General features: G+C 39.8%; 1 protein-coding gene across 3 annotated transcripts in view; it reads left to right on the forward strand.

Moving 5' to 3' along the window:
- Positions 1-25,755, forward strand: part of LOC131946919 (netrin receptor UNC5C) — a 60,943-nt gene that overhangs the window by 24,876 nt on the left and 10,312 nt on the right. For 2 of the 3 annotated variants that reach the window (XM_059307941.1, XM_059307942.1), the window contains exons 4-8: positions 3,943-4,032; positions 5,334-5,378; positions 6,619-6,768; positions 13,536-13,583; positions 21,976-22,713. In XM_059307941.1, the coding sequence (XP_059163924.1) occupies positions 3,943-4,032; positions 5,334-5,378; positions 6,619-6,768; positions 13,536-13,583; positions 21,976-22,713 (1,071 nt within the window). The remainder of the gene's footprint in view (positions 1-3,942; positions 4,033-5,333; positions 5,379-6,618; positions 6,769-13,535; positions 13,584-21,975; positions 22,714-25,755) is intronic. The other variant, XM_059307943.1, reaches the window with a different exon arrangement.

The raw sequence follows: 25,755 nt of genomic DNA on the forward strand, positions 1-25,755 counted from the left end.
TTATAAATTCTATACCACCCCTCTCCTCAATAACTTTTTGTCAACGACGCTACCTCTCCCGCTTAAGTCCCCCAACTCTCCCTCCTCCTCCTCCCCCCCCCCCCCCCCCCACCAACGCCCAACATGGCAGCATCAGCCCTCGTGAAATTAATCAACGCCGTCTGATCCTAGATAATCACGTGATAACCACCTGGTCTTGTTCTACCGGTCAAAACTGTAGCGGACACGTGATTTATGTGGGTGAGCAGTTGTTCTACAACTGTCTTCTTGACATCCCGTCTCTTGCTGTGTCCGCCTTGACATCATGTGTCTTGCTGTGTCCGCCTTGACATCATGTGTCTTGCTGTGTCCGCCTTGACATCATGTGTCTTGCTGTGTCCGTCTTGACATCGTGTCTTAAGTTGTGTCCGACTTGACATCATGTCTCAAGCTGTGTCCGTCTAGACATTGAGTGTCAAGTCGTGTCCGTGTGTGTGTCGTGGTGTGCTTGGGTCAACGAACTATGTAAAACAAAGTTTACATACAACTGATTTTTTTTTCCCTTAACAATTTTTTTTTAAAATGTGCATATAGCTGATTCATACGGATAAGCCTTGTTAATTAGTTACATTTCTTACTGGACCAGTTTTCTGTCTCTTTTGAAATAAATGTAAAAGCTTAAATCACTTATGCTTTTAAAAAAAAATAGAATAACACATAGAAAGGATATAGAAACATTTTAAAACACTACATACTACCCCATTTAAAAAATAAAAATTTGAATTTTTTTTTTTAAAGAAACAATATACATAATTATTATGTTCTTGTCCCATGATTGGTCACTTATCTAAGTAGTTCCAGCAATGTAATATTATAAAATATTAAACAAAAAAATTTAAGTTTGTAAAAGAATTTTTTTTTTTTAAATTATTAAAAAAAAATGTACATCAGTTAAAAAAAATTAAAATGACAAAAAAGAATTTGGGACAGTGAGGACCCGAGGGTCTCTCCGTGGCTCATTAAGATAATTCCCATGTGACAATTTCAGTGACACTTTTTGATTATTCCCAGCGGCTCACAGTTCAAACCCATTTTTCTTTCTTTAATTGAAATTGAAAAAACAAAGAAATGATTTTTGCTTAGTTCGGGAGGGTGGGGAATGTGAGGGCTGGTAATCATTGGCAATACGTATCATTTAAAACTATCGAACTCCAAGTACCATCAGAACACAATGAAAGCTTTTTTTTTTTAATTTATACCAAAACGTTCTTTTCAATTAATTAAGTGTGGGAAAAAGTTGTATATCCCTTGTGATTTTTTGTGACTACCGTTTTCTTAAGTCATGGTACCAAAAATATATCTGATATATATATATATATATATATATATATATATATATATATATATATATATATATATATATATATATATATATATATCTGAAAAGTCTTTGAATTACTTAGTGTTTGTAAATTTTTAAGATATTTGTTATTTAGGCACGCAGTGCGGCAGAAGTAATTTGAATTGTCTCCCCTGATGTTTGTATTGAATAGCTACCCTTGTCTTAATTCTGCATCCCCGACGCTAATATTATAACCTCGAGTATTTCAAGGATTTTATACCTCAAATATGGGAAAATTTTAAAGGAATTACAGTATTTTTTTTTAATCCCCGACAGTGCCAGATTTTTTTCATGCTCGGGGATTGCGGATGTGCGGGCGCGGGGTGTGTGTGGGGAGCGGGGGTGAGGGAAGAAGATGTCGGCCGATCAGTGAGACGTGTTAAATTATTCACCAGAGTGAGCCCGGACAGCTAAAGTAACCACGTGTAACGCCAGCCCCAAATTGTGTCATTAGCCATCAACGCTAATTGTGTCTCGTGCCGAAGGTGGTCTGATTGGCGTGTCATGCCCATTGTCTTTTTTTCCTCCCCCCCCCCCCCCACACACACACACACTACGTCCCGGGGCCAAGTTTATTTTTAGATCTGCCTTCTCTTTGTGCAACCGAAGCCGGAGCATTTTATACAACTTTTTTACGTCTAATTGTTCCTGACTGCCAATTTTTTTTTTTAAAGTTACATTCACAAACCACAAAGTGCATTGGTTTTAAACATGATATTGATACCCCCCTTCATTAAATCCAGCCTCATTATAACCCGTTCTATATTATTCTATATTATGATATTAAATTCCACACACAAAAATGAACATAAACACTTCGCTCAGGGAGGCACCCTATTCAGTCCCCAACACAACGACAAACGTTTTACATTTTAAATACACTTAAACTTAGGATAATGACATTATGCCAAGTACTCCTAACATTAATCCCACCATTTAATGTCAACATGTATCCCAACAATCACCTGAGTTGTTTAATAGAGGTGTAGGATGGCTGGGTAATAGATTATGATGGGGGGGGGTGTCACTGAAATAGATGCAATTGTTGTGTGATTTTCTGCTTGTAGTTTATAACATAGCAGATTCACACGATACACACCTGCTATAGATAAAGCCAGAGGTTAATTAACGTTAGGTACACATTAATGAGTAGGATATGACGGCACCATGCAAAAGATTTATCTCATGTAGAATAGAATTCAGATCTTTCGAGTTGAATTTTTTTGTTGTTTTTTTAGTTGTATAATTTAAATAGGTTTTATCTCAAGATGGTCCATACATATTGGGCCCTCAGTTTAAATACAATAGATTCTATTTGAGTTTCTACTGTTTCGTAGTTGAAATTCAGTATTAAATCTAATATTTGAAAATAAAAAATTAATGTTTACTTTCAATTATAAACTATTAAATTAATTGAGAATATATATCTTTTTTTATTACTGAATTTAAAAAAATAAAGTAAAACTTTGAGGGCGGGGATAATGTAAAATATTTGCGTTCACCATTCCATACAGTGACACAATTACCCTGAAACCCTCACCCCAGCCGTCCCCGGTAACACTCCAATGTAAATACCCCCGTCGAATGTAATGCACTTACCATCTGAGTGGGGTGACGGCCCCTTTCTGTTTTGCTTACCGCCCCCCGGCCCTGGGAAGATCACAGGTAACAAAAGCAAAGATCCTATTGCAAAAACTCGGGACCGCCGCCCGGGGCGACACTCCCCCGCCCGACTTCCGTATACAGGTCTCGCGATTCTCCGAGGGGGGAGACGGCTAATTAGTTGAAGGTGCGCGGGGCGGCCCAGTGATAGCATTGTTTCCAGAAGATTCGCCCGGGTCCACGGGATGTACCCCCGGGCTCCCCGGGAACAAATCCGCGAAGATGATACGCCATTGTGCGCTATCAAAGGCGCGTGATTTTTTTTTATGTCTGGGTCTGTAATCTGCTCACACATAATGAAAATCAACTTTGTCTCAGCTGGGGCAGTTTTAAGGCGTAGTTTCTGATCCAAAATTGGGGCTTATGTGTCCACAATTGGGGCTTATGTGTCCACAAATGGAGTTTATGTGTAGAGACTTGTCATAGATCTTATTTGACTACAGCAAGCCGTGTATATATTAGTTCATTGGCTCCTTTTTTTTCTATTTCATTATAATCAAAAAATAAAAAGGCTTAAAAATGATATTTGTATAAAACTCAACAATGGCATTCCACTTAAGCTCAACAACATTTCTCATAAATACAAAATTGCATTTACCTAATACATAACTATGGCTATTCTTTGAAGTTCAACAATGATATAAATATTGGCTTTCCGGATTTCTTTTTTTTTTCTCTTGTGTGTATATAATCATTTAGGCTGCTAAATTTTTTTTCCTACTACTGGTTGGCGATTCCCACACCACTTATTCCATTTTTACTTAACACATTTATGACAGAACATGTAATCTACGCCATCTTTTACACCAAATTGAGGCTCCCCGTTTAAACTCAAATCATGATAGGGTTAAATCTAGACAAGTTTAATCACATGACCATCCACGTGTCTGTTTTTCCAGTTACAGACAAACGGCCAATAATCACGACCTTGACACCGGTGGTCGAGTCAGAAAAATCTGACCCATCCTCCACCGAAACTTCCATCAATGGTAAGCAGCGCATGCGCACAGCTCGCCAGATTGGCCAGTCAAAACAGTATCCCCCCCCTAACCTCCAGCGGCGACCCCCACGGGGACGGCTGCTGCTACTTAACACGACCCATCCCCCCACTAATATGTTTCAACTAACAAAGTGTGTTTATGTTATGCATTAACTAATATACGTGCAAACCAAACAGAATTCAACTCTAACCCAGGAATGGTTCTTGTTAGCTACATCTCTACATCTTATGCATTTGGTTTAAGTTAAGGTTTATTATAGTTGGACAGATAAAAGGCTCCTGATTTTTTAACTTGATTAATTATTTGTATAAGTGTAAAAACCAATGAGTAATCTAATATACTAATATATTACTGCATAAAATTTGATCTTATCGTTCCCATATTAGCATGACATTGCTTTGTTAATATTTTTATTTTATTTTTTTTTAAAACCTGCTACCAAAGTTAAACAATTTCTAATTTGTGCTAGCCATTCTCGTTTGTAATTTTTCAAGTGTGATATTTGAAAAATTAATGAACTGCTTTGTTCATGTTGTTAAAAAGTATAGCACATAAAAAGTTTCTAAAATATAGGCTATTAAAAAACAAAACTATTCTTTGTAAAAGCCCTAGTTGTACACACACATGGACTACATATACTGGATAATTTGAATCTTTATTACTTCTTCCCATTTTTTTATAAAGTTAATAGGTTCTTCTTGTTTATTGTTTCACTTGTTCATTTATAATTCAAATTAATACGGTATGGTTCATTTTCAAAATCTTATAACGTAACGGCATAGGAAGTAACTCCATTTTTTGTAATTAACTCCGTATTTTTTTAATGGCATTTATTGGGGATACTTATTACGGTGTGGAAGTTTCTACCGGCATATGGCATGGTATTTAAAGGCATGAGTAAATCTCCTCGCTAAATCCAATACTTCATGGTTCATTATTTTGTCTGTTTAATATTATAGTTTTAAAATCTTACTAAAACTGTATTTTCAAACAATTTTTTTTAAAACTGTAATAAATACTGTAAATAATCTATTTTATTGTTTCTGTATTATTTAATTTAACAGAATCAACAAAAAAAAAAAACATAATTTCCTGCACATATTTTGATATTGGTATATGCAACTATACTGACTTAGGAATAAAAATAAAATTTTAACTTTTTTTTTCTATTTTCTAATAAACATATTTGATTTCAATTGAACTTTGTCATTATATTTTCTACCCAGCCCAGTTTATCAAGTAAATCGATATTGAATTATTGATTAACTATTAATTTTGTCCATCTCCAGAAGAACCCCACACCGAACCAGGTGGCTTTTCCAGCAGGGATCAAGGTAAGTCGCACATTTTTTCAAGGTTTGGTTCGGGTTCGCGTAAACCCTGCTATGAACTTGAGTACATAAGGGAAATAACTCAACAATTTTAGTCCTTCTGGATATTTATAGCTACGTTGCCTTTAATGAACACAAGGGAGATAATCTTTTTATCACCTCACCTTTACGGCCACCTCTGTACTAAATGTCAACACTAAACACACAATTTACAGGATCTTTTAGCAGTCTGGGATTTAATTTTTACCCCCGACATAGACAACTGCCCACGACTAAACCATGATGTTCAACTTAGCCCCAACCATGACACCATCTCACCACATGGCTGGTCACCACTACACCACTGGACACCACATCGATGGTGATCCGTCACGGACATGCTTATCTGAAACCAGTTGGTCACGGTGCTAGCGCGGACAATTGGCATTCGTCTTGGTGCTGTTTGTGGTCAGCTGGCGCCAAAGTCGTATCCCCCCACCCCCCAATTTTTATGGAGCCATTATTAGTGCGATGATGTATATAAGACTAAATGACACCCTTAAACTCTATCTAGTAGTGACATATCGCAAGGACTATTTCGCTTTTCGATTTTAAATAGGCCGTACAAGATAAAGATTGCTATCATAGCATTAGCAAGATATCCTAATAGTTGTTGGATATATCATTAGCTAGTCTTTGACGGGACATCATCCTAGACTCGACGCGACACGCTACTATTCCTCGCTTGTTTGTGTCTAAAGGCCCACCCGGGTTGCCAGCCTGAATACCTTCTCACACTCAAGTTATTTATCTCGCGTTGCGAGCCAATCAACGACGCTGTACTCACACGAGGGGAGGTGAAGGTAGAAGAGGAACTAATTAACGACACGCGCTGATATAGATAAAACTCTGGGTTACCCCGGGTTTCTGACAAACCCCCCCAATTGCATCCCCTCCGTCGTTCCCCCTCCCCTCTACGTCCGTACTCCCACACACAGACTTATTTCAATTAAGAAATTTTGCTTCTTCTAAAACTGCCGGCTGGGCAACACAACTTCGTAAAGAGCTGATTTTTTTTTTCTGGCCATATTTAAACCATTTATTTCCCTATCCAGCAACTGTCCACCATTAACCCTCCCCCTCCCTCTCTCTATTCTACCATCCAGCAACTGTCCACCACTAACCCCTCTTCCCTCTCTATTCTACCATCCAGCAACTGTCCACCATTAACCCCATCCTCCTCCCTCTCTATTCTCCCATCCAGCTACCGCAGCAGCCGAGAAAGACAACAACGTCTCCCTTTACATCGGCGTCTGCGTCTCCGTGGCTGTCGTCCTCATCATCGTCATCATCGTCGTCATCATCTGCCGCAAGCACAACAGACGGAGGAACGCCTTCAGAGACATGGGACCAGGTAGATACTGCTTGTTTGTGGTGTGAGAGGGCATATGTGGTCAATACGACAAGGCATATGTGTGGTCAATACTACAGGGCATATGTGTGGTCAATACTACAGGGCATATGTGTGGTCAATACTACAGGGCATATGTGTGGTCAATACTACAGGGCATATGTGGTCAATACTACAGGGCATATGTGGTCAATACTACAGGGCATATGTGTTTGTATGAAATACTACAAGATGTACATGTTTGTGTTTGTTTTGCATTCGCTCAATCACACCAACAAATAACACCTTTAAAAAAACGATACGAAAATCGATGAAAACATTGTATGAAAAAAAAAAAAAACACCATCAAATCTCTTCGATTCATAAGTTAGATGAAGTAGAGTTCATGTGTTTTGACGTAGTCGGCATTCTCGTACTTGCTCACAACTAGAATCTAGTCCCCACCAGAGCTTGATAAACCAACGGTCAGTTTTATGGAACTGTTCCGTTTTAGGGTACCATACTGGTAGTGCTAGGCATTGACCATAGCTAGGCGTTTGTTTTCACCCAAACACACGAACTAACTACTGTAATATCGATGTGATATACAATTTGTTATTGAATACCGAACAAGGCCAAAATGTCGAACTATTGAATGAATTAGTCTAGCTTTGAAACAACATGAACATGGTTCAATATACTTATGCTATCCCATCAAAGGTTAAGTTGACTTCATCTAGTGTTAACATTAGCCGTATTCCTAGCTATAATCTCATGATGTTCACATCAACGGTACAAACTTTAAATTGATCTTAATCTATTGGGAGGGGGGGGGGAGGCTGATGATGTCAAATAGAACAAACTTTAAACAAATCATCATTTATGTGGGGATGGGGCGTAGGTGGGTGGGGGTGAAGTCAAACAGAACAAACTTTAAATAAATAATTATTTATGTAGGGGGTGGGATGGGGGGGGGGGGGGTGAAGTCAAATAGAATACAATCACAATTAGCAAACAATGACAGTATGCGCAAACACGGCACCAAATGGCCGGCTGCCGGTTAAACTCAGGGGCCGGAACTCTTTAAAACGAACGTGACCCGGGATGTTGGTGGGGAATCAGGTTGCCCGTGGGTGGGGGGACAACAGCTGTTGGATCACCAAGGTGTGGCTCAATGGGCCCTGTACGTGACAGTCGGCCCTGGTCACTACTTTAACACCCCCCCCCCCCCCCCCCCGGTAACCTGATGCTACCAACGGTGAAGGTACACAACAGTTAAATTTTTAACTGTTAAATCTTTAAAAACCTGACCAACTTGTACAGTAGCCCTGGGTTATGAATAGACATGTATAGGCAACAACAACCTGTTATCAACGTTTGAAGTTTGCTTTAGCCCAGGGAACATCGGTGATCATAATAACATTTGCGAGGTTATTCAATGTTATTTTTTCCCCAGTATAACCAATTGGAAGTTCATTTATGTGGTACTACTAACCTAACCCTGACCCTAATCCTAACCATCAAACGGAAACCGTCAGAATTATAATTACTTATATCTTTTCCGTTATGAGGCCCCAGACCGGATTTCTTTAAGTTAATTTCAAATAGAATACTCAAATTTTTAAAATTAACGCTACGGAAATAGTATTTTTTTTTTTACACATTTGGTTAAAAAAACAAGTGCTAATAATCTATCGACATATCCACAGCTGGTAAACATTTCCTGTTATCTAAAAAGGCATAAAACTAAAGAGTTGCCCAACTTCCGAAAAAAAAAAAATTGAAAATTTACTTTAAAAAAAAAAAAAAGATTATACTTGAATAAGATTTCAAACAAACAACATTCCTATCCCCGATGCTTCCCCTTTGGGAGTATTTTTTTAAAAACCCCAAACCCCGCGCCACGCGTCTGTTCGTCTAGACAACTCATCCCCACCCTCAACATTCAAAACCTACTGGTGAACAAGGGGAGCGAACTGACGCGTGTCAATACATCAGACAGCAGACATTAGTCCCGCGGTAACAACAGCCTTTCACGTCCGTCCATGACTAAATCTTATTATGGAGATAACCCATCTCTCGCTGGCCGTACCTATGTCCACACTCAGTTATCGCCCTTGTTCCGCCGTCCACGGGGCAGTAAACCATTTTACGCGGAATGAATCGGTTTTCGGGTTCTCTCCCCTCTTGTCCGTTCAGTAGCAAGGGGAGACAACTTTTCAAGTGCGTGACACGCTGAGCATTTAATCTGCCCCGTTTTTCCACGCAGGCTCTTGCTAATTAGCGCGAATTATCAAACGCATAAATTTTATGGCTGAGCTCCTACCTTAATGAATATTATAATTTTCACCTGAGTTGAATTATCAGGCCATATATTCAGCGCACCACGAACCACAGACCACCCTCTTGATCCTTTTGGTGTACCGACGTGCCGATCTAAGACTTACTACAAACGTATCTCTTATTTCGTGTTTGAATCCAGTCGGAGATCGATGTTGTGATCAATACCAGCTGGCGTCTTTCCGGTGTGGTGTGGGACGCCACGGGGCGCTGGATTTGACACCCCGGGGCGTCTCATTTTCAAGGTCGGCACACCTGCACCCAAGATCATGTGACATCACCAGCGTGATGACAATACGCCATTGTTCTCAGACGTGGGATGGGAACTTCTCAAGAACGTTGAAAAAATGTATTGTATTAGCTTGGGGGGGGGGGGGGGTATTAGGGGATGCAAGTTATTGCATAATTTTAACGTAGGAACAATTTAAATAGCTTTTTTTTTATGTTTTAAATCATAGTTAGATAGTTAATAATGATAAAAAGTCTACATATGGTGGGAAAAAAAATAAAACTCGTTGGAAGTTCAACTATAATGAGGAACAGTCCGTCTATGTTGAAAAACTACAAAGAAAAACATAATATTAATAACGAGCAAGAAATAATTACAAAGGTATATTATCAACAACGACAAAAACTGTAAACTGTATAAAAAATCTATTTTTGTGCAGCTAAGCAATCCCAGGTAAAACAGTAAAAGCTCAATGAAAAACGTGCGTGGGAAACAGGTAAACAGCACGAGAAACAGTGACTTGCGTGGATTAGTTAGCGCGTGGGCTTATTGCGAGGTCGTTTTCGTCTGTATAGCAAAATAGTCAAGATAGGCCGAGTCTGTATCACAGAGACAAAATTGTAAAGTCTGAAGCAAAAGTAAAAGTTCCCCCTTCCAAACCTGGCTGTCTATGGGGCAAGTGAAGTAGAGTTTACTTTCCCTAGTGTGAGTTAGGTACCCATCAGAGCTGGGAGGTCTCGGGGGAGGTCTTACTGACCCGGATTCCAACTCGAGACTTTCGGATTAGCAGTCGCTCTACCGCTAAGCCACGCTCATGTATAGTCTGAGCATGTATGAAAATATGAAAACTTGTATTTGTATAACAGCGCCTGTATCAAATATTTAAGCAATGATCGACTCTTGTAATAAGGCAAAATTTGATGTTAAATCATCATCATTCGCTCATGATATAGATCTATGCCCGCATCATTAGTTTGTTGTTTTTTTTTACTTAGGTATATCTTGACTGACGACTAGGTGAGAGTGAAATGGGGGGGGGGGATACTGAAAGATATAGTTTCTAATCTTTACCCCCACCCATAAATATCTCCAAAACTCTATCTCCCCCCCCCCCCCCCAATCCATAAATATCCCCCAAAACGTAGAGAAAACATGTCACGTACATTACAAGAAACCACAAATGTCTATCTCAAGACATTACTGAAAACTGTTTACACGAGTTGGACATGGGGGCCGAAATCACGAGGTTTAAAAAAAAAACACATTTAGAAGTAACTTATCAAACGTACCGAAAGATATTGGGGGGAAGGCGAGCGGGGATACCCCAGCCGTGGGCTTATATGGCAACCCTGACGTAGCATATCATTTATTGCCAGATCCTGCGTTCACTCTCACGTGTCACGGCGCATACGGATCACGTGGCTAACGGGCTGGTAACTTCCTGGGGGAGGCGGAGACCGCTTGTCACCTTCGATACGAACCCGCCCCGAGAAACGCCACTGGCCTGACTGGACGGGGGGGGGGGGGGGGGGGCTGGTGACGTCAGGCGTGGTTGAAATGTTGGTACTATGGTGTTCATATTGTGTGTAAGGGGGTGGACATTGCATGTAGCAAGTGAAGGGAGCCTCAGGGGAGGGGATAATTATTGCGTGTATAGAGTAGGGGGGGTGTAGGGGGCATGAGTATATACAATATCCTTAAAAAACGATAGTTGCGCAAGGCACTTTGTAAAAAGGAGGGTATTATGTCGTGGGAACTTGTGTCGTTTAGGGGGGGAGGGGGGGGGGGGTCGGCCATATATGACATCACATATCTGGTAACGGGGGGGGGGGGGGGGCTTGACTTTGTGACGAAGTGCTACTTGCTACTTGTGGGAATAGATGTTTTAAGAAATGTAACGTATTATAAATTTTCCTTACTCAATAAAAAACAAAATTAATGAATATTTTCTTTAGAATTAAAGGGTGGGTTTTTTTTTGTGTAGGGGGTAAGGTCATTGTTCGAGGATTTCCCCCCCCCCCCTCACACCTAACACTCCCAAAATAACATGCTTCAATTCATGTGTATACTGGGCATTTCTTAGAACAAAATTTATAAAAGATCTACCTAACATTGCTGAACTTAATTCTAAATTCCCATTGCAAGGTGAAATTTTTGTTCTTAAAGTTCTAAACTAATCACTCTACGGAACGCGTGTAGCGCCCCCACCCCCTCCTCCTACCACCCGCACCCCTTCAGCATTACCTTTGAGTCCCCGACTCACAGTCTCCGCGTCTATAAATAACTCAGCATCACCCCGCTCTTGTGCCAGCTCACTCTTGAAAAAAAAAAGTTTGAAATTTTTTTTTTATTCCAGAATCTGATTTACAACTTACCTTTTATCTTCTAACCCCGCCCCCGCACCCCCGTCCGGCCTTCCACACCCCCGGAACTAATGAACGGTAACTTTAGTATTCGTGTCTTCTAGATAACATTTCTTACTCTCTCCCCCCCCCCCTCCCCTAACAGTTAGTCCATGCAGAACCCACGCTAGTTGCCTCCCATTATATTAATTAGTTTTTGCCCGACTAAAAACGCCGGTACATCCTCCCGTCTAATTTGCCCTCTCATTGGTCGCGATCACTCACACAGGCTCGTACAACACGCCATAAATTTGATCAACTCGTAAACAACCGGCTCAGTCTTGGTGTTCTGACGTAGTGGGAATTGTGGGGGATGGTACGTGGTTTAGTGGGAATTGGTACGTGGTTTAGTGGGAAATGGTACGTGGTTAGTGGGAAATGGTATTTGGTTTAGTGGGAAATGGTGTGTGGTTTAGTGGGAAATGGTACGTGGTTAGTGGGAAACGGTATGTGATTTAGTGGGAAATGGTATATGGTTTAGTGAAAATGGTAGAAGGTCGGGGTAAGTATATCGTTCTGTATTATATATATATATATATATATATATATATATATATATATATATATATATATATATATATATATGACATTTTTAGAACAAAATAATAAACTAAAAGATCTATTAAAGCGTTATTTAATACATCGTTCTGTGGAAGATAGATGAGTTCAGACTGCTGACCCGTACACCACACATCCTGCTCACACGACCCTAACCCCCCCCCCCCCCCGCATCTTAAGTAATCCACCGGGGTCACCTCGACACAGACGTCAGGGGTCGCTTCTAAATCCCGTACCCCTGTCTCCACACAACCCCCACAAAAATACCTTTTCGCTTTCTCACAGACCTCCGAAATGGCGCTAGCAATTCTCGCGAGATCGGTATCGTCGCTTAGACACAGATCGTTTCACAGCCCAAGCACGAACCTCTAGCCCCTGAACACTGGGAGACAGGGCCCAAGATATTAGCTCTAAACACGTCTCCTTTCTCTGTTCATTAAACAACAAAAACTCTTTGAACTTCATTCTTTCCCAATGATGTATGTGTATGGCATTCCGTTGGTGCCGTTATTTTCCGTTGCCGTCTTACTGTTTAATACTTTACATGCTTGAACTTCAGATATGCTTGACCTTTACGCTTCAGATTACAGCCTGTATACACATACATACACACACACGTGTATATATATATATATATATATATATATATATATATATATATATATATATATATATATATATATATGCCTATACATTATATATAATATATTCATTTGAATATATATGTATAATATATAATGTATATGTATAATATATAATGTATATGTATAATATATAATGTAGATATAATATATATATATATATATATATATATATACATACATACGCATTATATATATATATGTATATATAGTGTGAATCACAGATTGTGTAGGCCTAGTGCTGTGTGAAACACAGACCCGTAGATTTATTCCATTCCGGGGCAATTACTAGTAAAGGTAACGAGCAGGTCATGAGGCGGAAAATTGTCATGCCGAAGCCCGGGTGTAAACACATGAATAATGGTTATAATGGCAAGACTGTTGTCTGCCTCTCGCCCATCCATCATTTGAGTATCGAGAGAGAGCAAAAAACAAAAAAACAAAAATTTTAGAAAAAAAAAAAATAACCCATTGAACATTTACAAGGGGAAGTAATCGAGAATAAACTAGGAAATAACTCTGAATGAAATTTCTCTCTTCTTGTTAGTAGTAGTACTAAGATTTTGACATTTCAATCTGCATGCCAAACTTGAAATATATTTTTTGTCTTTCTTTCCCCAGACGCCACACAGTCGCTTACAGAAGACGAGAAGAAACACAAAAACAGTGGTAAGTGATTGGCTCAATGAATGAATGTGCATGCTGTCTCGTACACTAGACAAGATTTTTTACTGCTACACCCAATAGGTGCAGGATGTAGATTTTTGTTTTTATTTACTGTAATGATGAATGAGTGAGGGCTGTGTCTGTGTGTGGGGGAGACTTACTTTAATGTGCGGGGAGGCTGTTTGTGTGTGTGTGTTACCTTAAGAATGATAGGGTGATGGCTTGTAAGTCTGTCGTTATGTCAGAGATCGGTTTTGTTTTTATTTAAGTGCCACCCTCGTTGATGCTTTTTTTTTCCTCTTACACCTAGATGTATGTCGGGACGAAATCTTTGACTTAAGGTCAAGGAGGGGCAGGTTCGAACCCAAACTACACCAAACATATGTAGACATTAGTTTAATCTATGTAGTGTCATAGTTGCCGAAAGGGTTGATCAGAAAAAATATATAGTTTGGTGATCGACTGATGTACGTGTTCCCATGTATGGTTACCCCGATTTACTTTGTAATGGAGGTGTTCATGTACGGTACCCTGTGGTGACCTTATGACGTAAGTGTTACTTGAACGGTTCCCTGTTGTGACCTTATGACGTAGGTGTTCCCTTGTACGGTACCCTGTGGTGACCTGATGACGTAGATGTTCTCTTGTATGGTTCCCTGTGCTGACCTTGGTGTTCCCTAACAAGAAATGAAGTTGGACAACATTATTTTACTCCCAGTCAACTCTGGTACGGCTAACCAGTCATGTTTTATCCACGAGTGAAATATCTCTCAAGATGCCCAGCAATGTAAATGGAAATAAACTATAGTTTCAAGTTGGTGGTTTGTGTATCGTGGTGCCCTCCACTTCCTAGATAGGATTTCAAATATGCCCTCCATTTCCTTGATAGGATTTCAAATATGCTCTCCATTTCCTTGATAGGATTTCAAATATGCCCTCCATTTCCTAGATTTTACCTCAGGATTTCAAATATGCCCTCCATTTCCTTGATAGGATTTCAAATATGCCCTCCATTTCCTAGAATTTACCCCAGGATTTCAAATATACCCTTCACTTTCTAGCTTCAACTTCACTTCAAAACCCAAATAATCTGCTGACTGTCTCGACTAAAAGAATACAGCAAGTCACAGGCAAAAGTACATGTTTAACTAGCTTTGCAATACTCCGAGTAAACGATTTGATTCTCTAGGATGTTCGCACCACACGGACGACCGAAACTTAAAACTAGGTCGAACAGGACACTCCCCGAGGTCCCTACCAGAAAGTGGGTCATGGGAATGAAACATCCCAAATACAACCCTTTAAATTTATTAGCCAAATTTTTCCCCCCGTTTATTTTCTCCAAGCGACTTAAAATTATTATGAACACAGACGCGAGTGACTTTTCAAAATGCCAAACGGGCCGCACACAGGGCTCTGTCGGCTCTGGGTTATGTCAGACCCTAGAAGATCACGCCCCTCCCTGCCCGTCCCAGGGGGGACTGATGCAGATGGTTGCGCCGGAGCAGCAGTGACCCAGGAAATGGGGAAGGTTTTACGACTAGGAATTGTTGATGTTAGTGTTAACTTCCTCTGACAACTATCGTGGACGTGGGTCTGGACGACTTTAGCTGAAGGTTGATATCAATTATTTAACACCGTTTCCATTTCTTGATTCATCCTTTGGTCACCCAACCTTCTTCGGTGTTTAGAAAAAGTATTAAAAATTAATTTGTTTTTAACACAATAACCTTAAGTTCAAATCCCCGATGGGTATCAATCAATTCTTTTATACATTTTTACATTGGAAAAAAAAATTGGTTTTAAGAAAAATTGATCTAAAGATAATTCGACCCAATTCATATTATTTTCCGAGAACGTGTATGTTATGTATATTCTTCCCCCCCCCCCCCCCCCCCACCCCTTCCAGTGTTTAATCACCCTCCTTTCTGTGGGAAAAAAAAAACGGGAAAATATCCAGATGCGTAGTGATTTCATTTCCTTGGACTTTTAACCATGTCACTCCTAGATTATCTTCTCCTCACATTCATCACATGCTCGCGCATCCTATCCAGGGGTCAACGAGCCGCATGAGAATAATCAATGAGAAATTGGACAATTGTACAATCTGCTGTTTTGGTCTAAAGGGAAGCAGTGAGAAATTGTACAATTGTATAATCGGGTGTTTTAGTCTGAAGCTAAGAGAAATTGTATAATCGGGTGTTTTGTCTAAAGGCAAGCAATGAGAAATTGTATAATCGGGTGTTTTAGTCTGAAGCTAAGAGAAATTGTATAATCCGGTGTTTTAGTCTGAAGCTAAGAGAAATTGTATAATCGGGTGTTTTAGTCTGAAGCTAAGAGAAATTGTATAATCGGGTGTTTTAGTCTGAAGCTAAGAGAAATTGTATAATCGGGTGTTTTGTCTAAAGGCAAGCAATGAGAAATTGTATAATCGGGTGTTTTAGTCTGAAGCTAAGAGAAATTGTATAATCGGGTGTTTTAGTCTGAAGCTAAGAGAAATTGTATAATCGGGTGTTTTAGTCTGAAGCTAAGAGAAATTGTATAATCGGGTGTTTTAGTCTGAAGCTAAGAGAAATTGTATAATCGGGTGTTTTGTCTAAAGGCAAGCAATGAGAAATTGTATAATCGGGTGTTTTAGTCTGAAGCTAAGAGAAATTGTATAATCCGGTGTTTTAGTCTGAAGCTAAGAGAAATTGTATAATCGGGTGTTTTAGTCTGAAGCTAAGAGAAATTGTATAATAGGGTGTTTTAGTCTGAAGCTAAGAGAAATTGTATAATCGGGTGTTTTAGTCTGAAGCTAAGAGAAATTGTATAATCGGGTGTTTTAGTCTGAAGCTAAGAGAAATTGTATAATCGGGTGTTTTAGTCTGAAGCTAAGAGAAATTGTATAATCGGGTGTTTTAGTCTGAAGCTAAGAGAAATTGTATAATCGGGTGTTTTAGTCTGAAGCTAAGAGAAATTGTATAATCGGGTGTTTTAGTCTGAAGCTAAGAGAAATTGTATAATCGGGTGTTTTAGTCTGAAGCTAAGAGAAATTGTATAATCGGGTGTTTTAGTCTGAAGCTAAGAGAAATTGTATAATCGGGTGTTTTAGTCTGAAGCTAAGAGAAATTGTATAATCGGGTGTTTTAGTCTGAAGCTAAGAGAAATTGTATAATCCGGTGTTTTGGCATGGAGCTATGAGATATTGTTCCATCTGATGTTTTCATATAGAAAAGTGAGAGAATACAGTCTGGTGTTTTGGTATAGTGAGAAGAAACATTTCCTCTGTCCCAGTGGATTATGGAAGTGTAAAGAGTGAGATAGAGGTCACAGCGACCGTTAAAATGGCGTTAAATTTGTTTGAAATTTTTAACTGTTTTTATGCGAAGGTGAGAGCATGCGAAGATTACGGGGGGGGGGGGGTATGTTTAGGGTCGAATGTAAATGTGCTCTTTATAAAGTTTTCATTCGACGTATAAAACCCTGAACGATTAGCGTGACGTTTTTGTAACGGTAGACTTTTATCATGTCTGATATGGGTAGCCCGTAGCCTGCGGTCTACAGTTGTAAGGTGAGGCGTCTTTGAGCAGACAAACCACCTTTAAAAGGTGGTTTTTTATTATCATGAAATAGAGGATCTTTGACACTGAAACATTAGGCCTTTAGAGGACTCTTTGAGGAAAAACAGTAAATGTCTTTTTTACTTAAGAATATTCTTCATCAGAATCAACCATTTTAAAGATTAAACAACAATAAAAAAGTATATTTTTTTTCAATAAAAAAACATTTAAGGTAGACAAATGTTAATACGTCCTCTTTCACACTTCACTCAGCGAATATCACGCCGATTTCCGGAAACCTGAGTTACACTAAAGTTTTCGGGTTTAGTTTTTTTTTATATTTCCGCCACTCTTGAAGTTGAGCGCACTTGAAACATAAGGGTTTCTGGAATGATCTCCAAGGGGTCAGGCTGCTAACGAAGAACGATGGCGGGCATTAAATCAGGCATAATCAGGTCATTAATCTTACAACAGAGGGAGATTTCAGGGCTGGCGCATGTTTAAAGCGAGGGAAACTATAAATATATGATTTGGGAGGTCGGTGCTGTTAGCCACACTTTAACAAAGTGTTCATGTTTTTTGTGACAAGACGCGGCATTAGGTAGATGGTCTAAGTCACAGGTTCCCAAACTTATGCGAGTGGCGGCCCATTTAAAAAAAAAAAACACCAAGTGAGCAAAGACACCTATAGAATAGGGCTGGTAAGTAGGTCACCAAGCAGTTCTATGGCTCATGCAGGTTTTATTGAGCCGTAGAACTGGTTGGTGACCTACTTACCAGCCCGATTACAAAAGTATAGTTCCGTTTGGATTAGTCTACAAGTTGGTGACCCCGTGAAAGACCTACGCGACCCGTGGGGGTCGACATGTGGAACCCGTGATCCAAGTGTAAGGGGATTTGGAATTTGACATCGGCATATATACATACATACACGCACACACACACACACATATATATATATATATATATATATATATATATATAATACATATAAAGATATAAACAGAGAGATACTTGCAATGAGAATGTAAAATGAATTATATATATATCGATGCCTTCTAAACATAGTACAGTTCTACCCGTGGACGCCAAAATCTGCCCCTACCCCTCTCTTGTTGCACGGCTTGTCCCCTCCCCGGTCACTCACCCCTCCCTTCCCCCTGTCTTCCCATACCCGATCACAAATCTATTTTGTCGATGACCGGTTTAAGATAGCAGTGCCCCCAAATTGCGGAACGGCTTTGTTTAATTTCATTGTGCGCAGATTAATCTAGATTACGTCGAGTTCAGAGTTGAAACGTTGAAATTCAGAACCATTAAAAATAAAATAATGGCGGGTGGGTGGGTGGGTGGGGGGGGGGGGGTTTCATAGTGAAAACCGGAACTAGAATGGGCGCTCACGTGACGGGTGCTTCCCCTCCCCCCTTCCTCTCGCCGCCCTCCTTTTACGCAATGTGTGCAAATATTAGCTAGAGCCGGGCATGAAAAATGTGTATTGGAATTAATCGCAAAGTTTTTTCGCATTTGTTTCCCTATCAATGTTTTTTTTTAACGTCCGGCTGTTTGTCGCATGAGAAAAGAAAACCCGAAGTGTTAAACGAAAGAGAGAAAAATAAAGGGAGTTAAAAGAATTGATTCCTACCCCCGCTCATACCAGCCTGTCTCGAGGAAATGACGACAATTTATCTCCCCTCCTTTTTATGTCGTCGTCAGCCAATGAGGCAAGAAAATTGCCTTTTTCTCTCTTCATCGTGGCGTGACTCAACAGTCCGCCATCACCGGTAGCTGCGCGTTTTCAGCGCGGTACACGATGGGAAACACGTTGATAAATTGTCTGTACTTCAGTTTACACGTGAAGGTAATTGGTAACTTTTGAGCAGAAGATCAATGTTTACAACTTGATTACCGTTGTGTGAGTTATATAGATCACACACGGGGAATATAGCCCGCTGGTTCAGGCTTTGAACCACAGCAATTTGAAAATTAAATTAAATCAATTTTCTTCACTTCACAATCATACGTGTTTGCGTGTATCTATTTATGGGCAAAGTTTATTTCAATATTTTTTTTTTTAAATCTGATACCGTATTGTGGAACCCGAATGAAAATAGCGCCCTCTGTTTGACAGTGCTGTCTGTGATGTTGACATAACTGTCATGGGCCTCGCTTTCAACCTAGTCAGATGGTCAAACATACACGAGAGAGTGGAATATGACCATCTCAGTCTAGATATGTCGGCTCGCATAAACTTATTCATATATGTACAGTGTTTTGGCTCTGAGACAGAACTGCTGCCGTAGAACTTGCTGACACACCAGAAGAAAAAAAAACAACGTCCATCATAGTAGAGACATAACGTTAGTTGTGACAGGCAATTCTAGCATCAACTTGACTCATTCCCTAAAGCCCATAAAGAGCAAAGGGCTGCAGCCCACAATTCTCATCCTAACTCTGTTTTGCGCCATTCTCTTTACTTTAGCCCATGGCCCTGTAGCCTGAGTTTTGTCAGCGGTAGAAAATGTTCTCCCATTTCCTATTGTTTTTAGTTGAACTTTTAGTAGTGCGTGAATGACTCTCAAAAATTGATAATAAAAGGAGAGGGAGAAGAAAATATATTTTGAACTATATGGATACGGTTGGGATACAAATAAACACAATTTCTATTTCCTTTTTTCCCCTCCACTCTTTATACGCCCTACACAATTTCTATTTCCTTTGTTTTTCTCCATTCCTTATACGCCCAACACAATTTCTATTTCCTTTGTTTTTCTCCATTCCTTATACGCCCAACACAATTTCTATTTCCTTTGTTTTTCTCCATTCCTTATACGCCCTACACAATTTCTATTTCCTTTGTTTTTCTCCATTCCTTATACGCCCTACACAATTTCTATTTCCTTTGTTTTTCTCCATTCCTTATACGCCCTACACAATTTCTATTTCCTTTGTTTTTGCCCATTCCTTATACGCCCAACACAATTTCTATTTCCTTTGTTTTTCTCCATTCCTTATACGCCCAACACAATTTCTATTTCCTTTGTTTTTCTCCATTCCTTATACGCCCTACACAATTTCTATTTCCTTTGTTTTTCTCCATTCCTTATACGCCCTACACAATTTCTATTTCCTTTGTTTTTCTCCATTCCTTATACGCCCAACACAATTTCTATTTCCTTTGTTTTTCTCCATTCCTTATACGCCCTACACAATTTCTATTTCCTTTGTTTTTGCCCATTCCTTATACGCCCAACACAATTTCTATTTCCTTTGTTTTTACCCATTCCTTATATACGCCCAACACAATTTCTATTTCCTTTGTTTTTCTCCATTCCTTATACGCCCTACACAATTTCTATTTCCTTTGTTTTTCTCCATTCCTTATACGCCCAACACAATTTCTATTTCCTTTGTTTTTCTCCATTCCTTATACGCCCTACACAATTTCTATTTCCTTTGTTTTTCTCCATTCCTTATACGCCCTACACAATTTCTATTTCCTTTGTTTTTGCCCATTCCTTATACGCCCTACACAATTTCTATTTCCTTTGTTTTTACCCATTCCTTATACGCCCAACACAATTTCTATTTCCTTTGTTTTTCTCCATTCCTTATACGCCCTACACAATTTCTATTTCCTTTGTTTTTCTCCATTCCTTATACGCCCAACACAATTTCTATTTCCTTTGTTTTTGCCCATTCCTTATACGCCCAACACAATTTCTATTTCCTTTGTTTTTGCCCATTCCTTATACGCCCAACACAATTTCTATTCCCTTTGTTTTTCTCCATTCCTTATACGCCCTACACAATTTCTATTTCCTTTGTTTTTCTCCATTCCTTATACGCCCTACACAATTTCTATTTCCTTTGTTTTTCTCCATTCCTTATACGCCCAACACAATTTCTATTTCCTTTGTTTTTCTCCATTCCTTATACGCCCTACACAATTTCTATTTCCTTTGTTTTTGCCCATTCCTTATACGCCCAACACAATTTCTATTTCCTTTGTTTTTCTCCATTCCTTATACGCCCTACACAATTTCTATTTCCTTTGTTTTTCTCCATTCCTTATACGCCCAACACAATTTCTATTTCCTTTGTTTTTCTCCATTCCTTATACGCCCTACACAATTTCTATTTCCTTTGTTTTTCTCCATTCCTTATACGCCCTACACAATTTCTATTTCCTTTGTTTTTCTCCATTCCTTATACGCCCAACACAATTTCTATTTCTATTGTTTTTGCCCATTCCTTATACGCCCAACACAATTTCTATTTCCTTTGTTTTTCTCCATTCCTTACACGCCCAACACAATTTCTATTTCCTTTGTTTTTACCCATTCCTTATACGCCCAACACAATTTCTATTTCCTTTGTTTTTACCCATTCCTTATACGCCCAACACAATTTCTATTTCCTTTGTTTTTGCCCATTCCTTATACGCCCAACACAATTTCTATTTCCTTTGTTTTTCTCCATTCCTTATACGCCCTACACAATTTCTATTTCCTTTGTTTTTGCCCATTCCTTATACGCCCTACACAATTTCTATTTCCTTTGTTTTTACCCATTCCTTATACGCCCAACACAATTTCTATTTCCTTTGTTTTTGCCCATTCCTTATACGCCCTACACAATTTCTATTTCCTTTGTTTTTACCCATTCCTTATACGCCCAACACAATTTCTATTTCCTTTGTTTTTACCCATTCCTTATACGCCCAACACAATTTCTATTTCCTTTGTTTTTACCCATTCCTTATACGCCCAACACAATTTCTATTTCCTTTGTTTTTGCCCATTCCTTATACGTCCTACACAATTTCTATTTCCTTTATTTCCATCGTTCCACAGACATGTTGTCAGTACCACCAGACCTGACCCAGACGGTCGTCGTGACGGTCCAGCACAACAACCACCACCACCACAACCACAGCAACCAGACCTACAACCACAGCCAGAGCTCCAACGACTCGCCCAACAACAACCACGTCAACTCCATGGACAAGATCCCCTACGGCGGCGGGGTCAGCCCCGAGTTCCTACACGACAGCTCGCCCTCCTACAGTGTGCCGGAACTGCCCAACATCTACCCCCAGTCCGGCATGGACGTGGGTCAGTACAGCGTGCCGGACACCCAGTACTTGGCCAACAACCGACCCTACTCACCCATCAGCCAACCCATGTACCAACCCCAGAGCCCACAATCTTACTCATCCGGGCCCACCCCTTACTCCTCAACAGCCACGCAACAGTTTTTCCCCGATAAATCCGTAGCCATGGTTCCACCAGGGATCCCCCAAAGACACTCAGGGAACCTCAGCCAAGGTCCCAGCAACAAGACGGTGATGGTGGAGCCGACCATCAACCACAATTTGAACACCACCGTGGAGAAGATGAAAGACAATAAGAGCGGGCTGCCACCCCCTCCCCCCTCCTCGTGTGACAGCCGACCCCTGTCCCAGTGTGACAGCCTGCAGGACAGCAGACAGTCGGTCATCTCGGTACAGTTGCCTGGCAACGTCGACACGGAGGCGGTCACGTGGAGCACGTTTACTCACACGGGAGGGAGGTTGATCTTACCTGAGTCAGGTGAGGTCACACGTTAGTTCTATATTTAGTCACATTGTTTACATGTACGTGTTTAGTCACATTGTTTACATGTACGTGTTTAGTCTCATTGTTTACATGTACGTGTTTAGTCTCATTGTTTACATGTACGAGTTTAGTCCCATTGTTTACATGTACGTGTTTCGTCACATTGTTTACATGTACGTGTTTAGTCTCATTGTTTACATGTACGTGTTTAGTCCCATTGTTTACATGTACGTGTTTAGTCCCATTGTTTACATGTACGTGTTTAGTCCCATTGTTTACATGTACGTGTTTAGTCCCATTGTTTACATGTACGTGTTTAGTCCCATTGTTTACATGTACGTGTTTAGTCACATTGTTTACATGTACGTGTTTAGTCCCATTGTTTACATGTACGTGTTTAGTCCCATTGTTTACATGTACGTGTTTAGTCCCATTGTTTACATGTACGTGTTTAGTCACATTGTTTACATGTACGTGTTTAGTCACATTGTTTACATGTACGTGTTTAGTCCCATTGTTTACATGTACGTGTTTAGTCCCATTGTTTACATGTACGTGTTTAGTCCCATTGTTTACATGTACGTGTTTAGTCACATTGTTTACATGTACGTGTTTAGTCACATTGTTTACATGTACGTGTTTAGTCACATTGTTTACATTACAGCAAACCAAACACGCATTTTATCCAAGTTTTTCGCCGTGGGTTTTAGAAAATAGCATTGTCAAAACACGGGCAGTTGGGCTGTATTGGTTACATAACATGCTTACATGAACCGCTTACACGACACGCTCACATTACAGTACACGCTACATAAAACGGTTACAGTTACATAGCCCGGTTACACAACATGATCAAAATACCACGGTTACATAACACCATTAGTTTACAGGTTACAACACAAGTTACATCATACGGTTACATAATCTCCACGTCCTTATATATTTTTGTACCATTAGCCAAGTTTTTTTTTCTAAAAAAGCTATAATTGAAGTAAAAAATTAGCCGGTGCTAAAAAAAACCTTTAAAACCATTACGTAGCTTTTCGATTATGTTCTTAGCTTTCGGTAAAAGTCGTGAACGTGAAACTGTATAGATACATGAACGCTTGTCGTTTCGATAACGCAAGTGTTTCTTGAAGTCGAACCCCTCCGTTCATCTCTTAAGCCCCGGGGCACGCTGGGTACACAGGTGCAGAACGTCTGCGCCTGCCACTTTGCAGGTAATCCCTGTTTGCAGGTAATCCCTGTTTATGTTCGGAAAGAACCAGCAAGAAGAAGACGGGCCAGGGCCCATAATCCTCCCTCCCGGTGAAATCGCGATCAAACGACACGGGTGTGTCATTTGTGTGTCAATTAGGTCCTGGTTTTTAATGAGTGTTATTTTAGTGCACCATCCTCAACCACACACGTGTTCGAGAATTTAAAAAATAATTAAAAAAAAACAACGAGGGTTCTCAAATATTTGAAGTCATGTGACCAGTGAGATCTTTAATATTTGAGGTCATATGACTCTTAACCGAGATCCTTAAATATTTGAGGCCATAATCATATGGCCCTTAAGTCAGACCCTGTAATATTTGAGGTTATAAAACTCTTTATTCATACCGTTAACTGTTTGAGATCACGGGAATCTTAAATCAGGAAACAATCAAATTTGGACAGTGTTTTAATTTAACATAAAACTTGGATTTAAAAAATGCAAAAACTGAAACATAAAAATTGCGCTTGAATGTGAATCCCCTCCCGAATGTATGAGGTCGTCCCGTCGTCGTCGTCCCCCCCCCCCCCTGCACTTATAATAACAATTGGCCCACAGCGTTCAACGCACCGTTTTATCTCTGCTATTCCCTGATCATTTTAACGAGCTTTTGATTCTACGCTGTGAGATACAATCTCAAGCAGGCCCTGTTGCCTGTCCCTCGATCTATTTTTGTTTTGTTTTCTGACGTCATCGTTTCTTGGGTAGGGCCAAAGGTTAGACCCTGCTGTGTGCGCCAAATAAACTATCCATTATCTGCCACTATTTAGATCTAAATTTAAAAAAAATTATTTATTTCTAGTTCTAGATCTAGTGCCAGCAGTCACTAAGTTATCATTTCGTATGTCTATCCATAGGGTAGATGAAGTAGAGTTTACCTGTTTCTGTGACCACTGTATATGAAGAGATAGTGTGGTCAGAACTATGTCCAGCATTTACTTTCTCCCAATGTCAGAGCTGGATGGACTCGGGGGAAGTCCTACGAACTCAAGCACGGGATCCGAACTCTAGACTTTTGGTTTAGAAGTTGTGGGCTCTATCGTCCCACCGCGCCGTTAAAAGTCCTTCCCCATTATATTTATTTAAAATTTAATCGCATAATCGACGCACAATTGTGTTAACCAAAAGACAGAGGGATGCAGCCATTAGATTTTCAGACCAAACACGTGAACATTCAAACACAAAAACCGGCCAACTTGCATTACTAGGCCTACATGGACTTAATTAGTTATTGTGTCATTTATTGACTCGACTAAACTGTACATCATGCACGTTTATTCTAAAAATAGAACTGACTAAAGATGAGTTATCCAGATGTTCACCCTACACAATTTGAACCCCCCCCCCCCCCAACTGTGTATCACGTTTAGATTTATTTCTGGCATTATCACCCCCTCCCCTAGATATCAGCAGTAATGTCATATATTATTCCTTAATTTTTGAGATATCAGCAGTTATGTCATATGTTATTCCTTAATTTTTGAGATATCAGCAGTTATGTCATATATTATTCCTTAATTTTTGAGATATCAGCAGTAATGTCATATATTATTCCTTAATTTTTGTTTGACACACAATATTCCCTCGATTGTATTATTCTCTATTGGATGAGATTCACAAGAGCATTTCTCGTTTTGCTGTTGTTTTTTTCCTCACGGGTTAGCCCTCGACCCCCCCCCCCCCCCACCACGAGTTAGCCCTCCACCCCCCTCTCCCAGTTATAATCAACCGCTAATTACATCCATTTATTTCACAAAGGGAGCTAACGCTTTGAAACC

The sequence above is a fragment of the Physella acuta genome, unplaced genomic scaffold (genome assembly GCF_028476545.2).
Source record: "Physella acuta isolate Inbredline_101_S28 unplaced genomic scaffold, ASM2847654v3 ptg000575l, whole genome shotgun sequence".
In the NCBI taxonomy this organism is placed as follows: domain Eukaryota; kingdom Metazoa; phylum Mollusca; class Gastropoda; family Physidae; genus Physella; species Physella acuta.